This window comes from Lithobates pipiens, unplaced genomic scaffold (assembly GCF_037356315.1).
Source record: "Lithobates pipiens isolate NorthernLeopardFrog02 unplaced genomic scaffold, aLitPip1_a1.2 Scaffold_3, whole genome shotgun sequence".
Taxonomy (NCBI): Eukaryota; Metazoa; Chordata; class Amphibia; order Anura; family Ranidae; genus Lithobates; species Lithobates pipiens.
Window position 1 is genome coordinate 86,250,175 of NW_027507790.1, and position 6,501 is coordinate 86,256,675.

Consider the following 6,501-nt stretch of genomic DNA (forward strand, 5'->3'; position numbering starts at 1 on the left):
GAATATCGCAAAAAGAGGGGGTAAAAAATTCCAGAGCTGAAGTGGTTAAATACAGCATCTAGGCCACAGGGGCATAACTATGTACACTTGTGCAAAAGCCTGCCTTTGCGCGCATAGAATGCACAAATGTTCTATAGAAGCAGCCTATCCAAATCAATGACAAGCAGCTGCACAGGTCATGAAGTGTGTACTCCAGGATACACTTGAACAGTTCAGCCAACTGCCTATCATTGATTTGATCAGGCTGCCCACATAAAAATACCCTTGTATTCCATGTGGGACAGCCCTTCAGGTGTACAAACGAGAATGCTCATGTGAATTAAGCTGTAATCAAATAAACCTCCCATTTTAGATTACATTTCAAGCTAAACTGTAGGAACAGTTATAGTCTCACGCCCCATTTGCTCCCCCCCACCTTTCAAGCTTCTGTTTAACCACTTGCCTACAGGCCACTTAAACCCCCTTCCTGCCCATGCCATTTTTCAGCGCAGTCATGCTACACTGTACCCAAACATTGTTTTTTATTCACACAAATAGAGCTCTTTTGGTGGTATTTAATCACTGCTGGGTTTTTTATTTACCAAGTCACAAAACTTACTGACAGAAACAAAGTAATTTTTCTCCTTCACCGATAGCCAGCACTGATTAGCATCGCTAATGGGCACTATGTTTTAAATCAGAGCACTGATAATCAGTGACCTGATTAAATGTGCCCCTGCATGGAGATGCCGCTGATCAGCGCTCCTCAAACTGAGGGTGTGAGGCAAGGAGTGCCGATTACTGGCATATCCATTTTTACATGTGACCGGCTGTAACTGGACACAGCCAATCAGTGTTAAAAAAAAAGTCGGACGCAGTGCTTTACAGAGATTGGGGTCGCGCTATGTCCTAGCAACACGGCCGTGATCATTTGCTGCGCGCAAGAGTGGCCGTTCTGGGACACCATCCTAGGATGTCGCAGCACTAGAGCTGCACAGCCCCATCATTTGACTGTGCGCAGCCGGCAACTAGTTAACAGGAAGGATGCCTCTTCGAAGTGCAGGATATTACCTTAGTTGTCACAAGTGTCTTCACTGCAAGATCATTCTATTTTTGTTATGGCAAAAACGTAATTTAAAGTGGATGTATACCCAGTGAAGTGAACAGCCTCAGATACAGAGATGAAACAAACCTCCCTACAAAAGCTTTACAGGTATATCTGCCTTTCTCCTTCTATATGCTTTAGAATTCTTAGCTTGTGTTGGAGATTCTCTTCCTGTTCAGGACTGGGAGTGGAATCTTGACATTCAGCCAAGACAACTGATTGGAGGAAAGGCACACACCCACCCTCCACATAGGCAAAGACTCAGCTGTTCTGAGAACAGGCAGCTCTGTGCCAATGTATTGACAGCAACCCCCCCACAACAAATTTCAAGCCATGTTATCTCAGAAGTTATCAGGCTGATAGCAGGAGAAAGCCACAGGGACTCAGTGCTTTGGAGAGAGATCAGAACATACACTACAGATAGATGTACCCTGCTCAAAATTTGAATCGTGTTTACATCCACTTTGTCTTTTTTTAGTCCCAGTGACAGCCACCAATATTACAATGACTGGACACTAGACCAATACAACTCCTTTATTCCATCACTGTAAATATACAGCAATCATAACATGCCTGGGAAAAAAAAAAAAAAGGAGCATCTCATCTTGCGCTTGCCGTCTATGCCTTTACATAGATTAAAAAAAAAAAAAAATAAATAAATAAAAAAAAAAAGCTTGCTTCACCCAGTATGCACTCAATGTTGTACAGACCTTGCAAGTCGCAAGCTGAAGCAGCACATACATGTGGTAGATTGGTCAGGAACCAGCACAGTGTTTATGACACCAGGTCAAGCACAGAGTGAATCTTCCCTGCACAGCACACACAAGATTCTAATCCTTTTCCCCACACAAAGACTTTGATCAGGTGGGGGGGATCAACTCCCTTCATTTTGAGGTGTAAAATGTGCAGCCCCCCGACTGCCAAAAGGCCACACAACGCAACAGTATGCTGCATATATGCAACGAGAGATGGTCAGTAACTGCCAGTGTGCTAGATGAGTTAAGTGTGGGAGCAGGCTCCAGGAGACATTACTAGCAATGACTGCTATTACTACCCATCAATCCTGCCACATTTCAGCACAATACAGCTTCATATCGTGCACCACACTTGGTATTTTTAAAAAGCAGAAAAAAAATGAACAGCACAGATAGTATTAAAAACCAAACCATTTAAACAAAAACTAGAATCTAGACTGAAAAGATTTTTCACAGGAGAGAAAAGGAATCAAAGTCAGGAAAATACAGACCACTGTGTGCAGAGTCCCCGAGGGCCGCACAATGAGCATCAAAGAGCCACATTCAACTTCCAAACCACAGGTTGAGCATCAGGACTTTGAATACGGTTATAGCTGTGTTCACCTTTTTTTCCCCCTGGTAATCTAGCCAACTAGTCTTATTTAGCAGACTAATGCTGGCCATATACTATAAGAAATTTTTTTTTTGAAAAACGGACATTCAGCCGTGAGCAAATGATAGTGCCATCATGTAATGACCGATAAATCGTTTAGTGGACATAAAATACGTTTTTTTTTTTACATCTACATAGTGCAAACAGTTGGGATGGGAAACACATTAACCTTTCAATTTATCATCCTTCAAAACATTTCCAAACTTGTCAGTTTTTCGGCTCAAAAACATCAACGATTATTGAGTTTGTGCCCATTAATTAGCTGAAAAAAAAAAAAAAAAAGACCAAATGACCAAATTTCTGCCGATTTTTCGTATGGCCAGCATAAGTTGTCCAGCAAAGTGACAGTTAAGCCAGGTACACAGGCCACATTTGGCCTGTGTGTACAGCTGCCTGTGTGACAGAAGCCAATCTCACGATTGGCTTGTGTAAAACAGACATGTATACGAAAACCAGCATCTAATAAGTGCTTGCAGTGAATGGCTGACTGGTGTTTTGGTGGGTTGATTTGATGGGGGAACCACCATCCCCCTAAACAACAGCGCAGCCGGGGAGAGTGATTTGTCTTTTCCCAACCCAGCAGGCTAAACAAAACCCAAACTTAGCGTGTACCAGGCACTAAAGCCTGGTACACTGCTTTTCTTTAGCTCAATTCAGCAGGCTGAACAAAAAGAAAACTGACAGCACAGGAGGAGCTGCTGTACTAACAATCCAAAGTTAGTACCGTGATCTTGATGCTGTGCTATTGCGCCCTGACATGGCCCCCCCCCCCCCCCCCGAACCCTCTGGTCAGCACTCTCAACCATCAGCTGAGTGCTGAAATTGAGCCAGTCGGCAGACTTTTCGGTTGTGCCCCTTCCAGCTGCAGTACATGGGCTGAATGTTGGCCGATCTCTATTGAACCAGCTGATGCCGCCAGACATTCGGCCTGTGTGCATAGGGCTTAAGAGTGCTGCAAGAAGCTATGTAAAACTGGCAGGTGTGCTCAAATTATTCCACACTATCCCAAAGAATAAAAAAAAAAAAAAAAAAGTGAAAATGCTGTAACTGCTTATAAATTGTTAACTGGAGTCCAGCTTCATTTGTTAATCAAGTCCATCCCAAGTCTGAGTGCCAAGATTACCCTTCCCAGATTGACAATGCTGCTGTCCAAAAGGTCTCTCCATTGCTCCTCAATGCATAAACATTAAAGCGGAGGTCCGCACACTGCTGCAAAAATTAAAAGCCAGCAGCTGCTGACTTAGACACTTACCTGTCCTGGAGTCCAGCAAAGTTGGCAATGCAGCTGATGTTTCCATCAGCTGTCCGGTGCATGCCGCCTCCATTTCGAGTAAGGGAACCCAGCAGTGTAGCGCTGCGGCTTCATGCCGGGAACCCTAGCGCGCATGCACGAGGCTCCTCTCCTACTGGCTTGGCGACAGGGGGAGCCTCAGCCGTAATGTCAATACCCGCGGCTGAGGCTCTTGAAAGTGGGGAAAGCATACCTGTGAAAGACCAGTATACTGTCCCCCTTCGAAAGGTGCCAAATGTGGCACCGGAAGGGAGGTATAACGAGCGGAAATTCCACTTTTGGGTGGAACTCCACTTTAAGGACAAGTAGCATTACTGGTCAGATTACACACCAACCTAACATGCCACCTTACTTGACTTTTTTTTCCGGGGGGGGGGGGGGGGGCAGCACATTTGCGCTTCTGACTGTGCTGGAAGCAAGCCACAAAGCGTGCTCCCAGCACACAATGGGGACTCATGGAGAGCCTCAATGATCAGAACCCACTCCCAAGTCACCAGATTGCTGTGATTGACTCCTATTGGCTATCACAATGACTAGCCACTGAAGCCTGCCCCTGTGTTTTTTTTTCTCTGCATAGAGAGGCATATCTCGTTTTCTCCACGGAGAAACAACATGTAAAATACCTACATCAAGATTTGAGCTAGGCCAGTGCCAGGGTTAGCGTTTGGGTCAAGGTCAACTTTTTTGGGATAGGATCGAAAAAATAAGTAGGGAGGTTCATAGATATCCATTACCACCAAACGCAAACCCTGATTATCTTGGGGGGGGGGGGGGGGGTGACGACGACACAGTATAATCCACCTGGATGCACAAGGTAGTTGTGATATGTAGTTTTACGAACACATGTCAAAGTTGCGCTTAGGCATTTAGATGAGTTTTACCCTTAGGTACAAAGGGGTTTATAGTGATTGTAGGCGAAAAAAAAAAGCTGCAAGAAAAAGGCATTGCATACCAGCTCATTATGAAATACTTTAGAGCGAAGCAGTTGCAACAGTCCTTGCACACCGCTGTGACTACGGGAGTTATTTCCAGGTTTGCGGGCTCTGGCGCTGTGATTGGCAAAAGCCGCAATGACTTCACTCCTGCATATGCGTGCGGGGGGGGGGGGGGGGCTGCCGGTCACAGCACGGGTTGCAAACAGCACCAGTGGCCCGTTTCTTCATTGCCGTAAGCACATGCGGATACAGTGAATATCTCCTAAACAGCGCAAGTGTAAGATATTCACAGTACCTACAGGCAAGCTTTATTATAGGCCTACCTGTAAGTGGTGTAACAGGGTTTACAATCACTTTAAACCCACAACTAAATAGATTGCAGCTTACCAACCATTAGATGTGCCGGCTGTATTTTTTTACCTGATCTAGCCAGTAACTCACCTCCAGGATAGTCACCCCACTCTGGATGAAGGAGCACCTTTTAGACAGCATTTTAGGGCTGTTTTAGAAACAGTAAAGTGAAATCATACGGCAGCTTTAGAAGCAGTTTTTCTTTTGGGTAAAAAGTTTTACATAGTCTGTTCATTGTAAAGCCTCCCTGTCAGTGCTAAATGGTTTGTCTAAATACTCCAACTGATCTGCAGGGCAGCATGTTGTGATGGAATACAGGTCTTGTGGGATAAGCCACAATCAGGCAAAACATAATAAAAAGGTTTGTTAAACCCACACATTATGCAGCAACCACATAGAATAAGCAAACTGCAAGAAATGTTCTCTTTTGGGTCTTAATGCCACAAATAAAAACAAAGGCGCCACATGTAGGGTCCAGTGAGCGGTATTATGTGATCTCACTTATAAAATAAAAAGGTGCCAAGCATCGTGTAATGCCTGGAAAGGTTTAAAGGATGTCAACACCCCCATGTTAATAAATACACGGCTACTGTGACTAGAGGAAGATGTAATAAGAAGTAGAAGTGTAGTACAGATGTGAGGTGGTGCCCCAGTCATGAGGAAGGGGCATAGTGGTAGAGGCAGTGCGGGCACCGAGCCGTCATGTAGAAGGCGGACAGCAATCTGCGCCTGTCATTACCTCCAGTCATAAAACACCCGGGAATACACGAAGGCAGGCGCCCCCGACCCCAGCACACCTCAGTAACACATGTCCCCTCAGCGAGGCCTGCGGGCTGTCCCTAGTGCGGAGCCAGGCCTTCCCAGGAAGCCTCCTCACCTTCTAACAGCCGCTGGATGATGCTGTCGATGTTCAGTTTGTCGACATCTGCCATGACCTCCAAAGTGTAACGGTGTGCGCGGAGAGGACGGGGATAGAGCGGCGAGCAGGGAAGAAAGTGTAAAAAGAAGAGAGAGAAGAAGAGCGGCAGGGCTCGGAGCTGTCGGGCAAAGCCTTCACCCTGCTTCCGTTACGGGCTCCGAGCGCACAACAAAATGGCGACACCGCCTCCTCCTCCTCTGCCGGCCCGCGCAGGAATCTCTCTTCTCATATAGGGACTTTTTAATGCTGAAATGAGAGCACGTCACGATCGTAGCACGCCGCGCGCTCAGTATTCCTGCGCGAAGGGTTCGCTGAGCTCAGCCGGTTGGTGTGGGCGGCGCGCACTATTTTATTGGTATAAATATGGAGCGCGGTAGACCTTGTCATGAGGGAACACTCACTGGATTATATTGTAGTAATAAACTACATATTCATATTTATAACATATATATTTATAACATATATATTTATAACATATATATGTATTTATAATATATATATGTATGTGTGGGTG

General features: G+C 45.5%; 1 protein-coding gene across 1 annotated transcript in view; it reads right to left on the reverse strand.

Annotated features, from left to right (window-relative positions):
* PPP1CC (protein phosphatase 1 catalytic subunit gamma) overlaps positions 1 to 6,190 on the reverse strand; it is a 41,346-nt gene extending 35,156 nt beyond the window's left edge. Inside the window, exon 1 of the mRNA XM_077462006.1 lies at positions 5,946 to 6,190. Coding sequence (XP_077318132.1) covers positions 5,946 to 6,000 — 55 coding nt within the window. The 5' untranslated portion in view covers positions 6,001 to 6,190. The remainder of the gene's footprint in view (positions 1 to 5,945) is intronic.
* Positions 6,191 to 6,501: the final 311 nt, after the last annotated feature.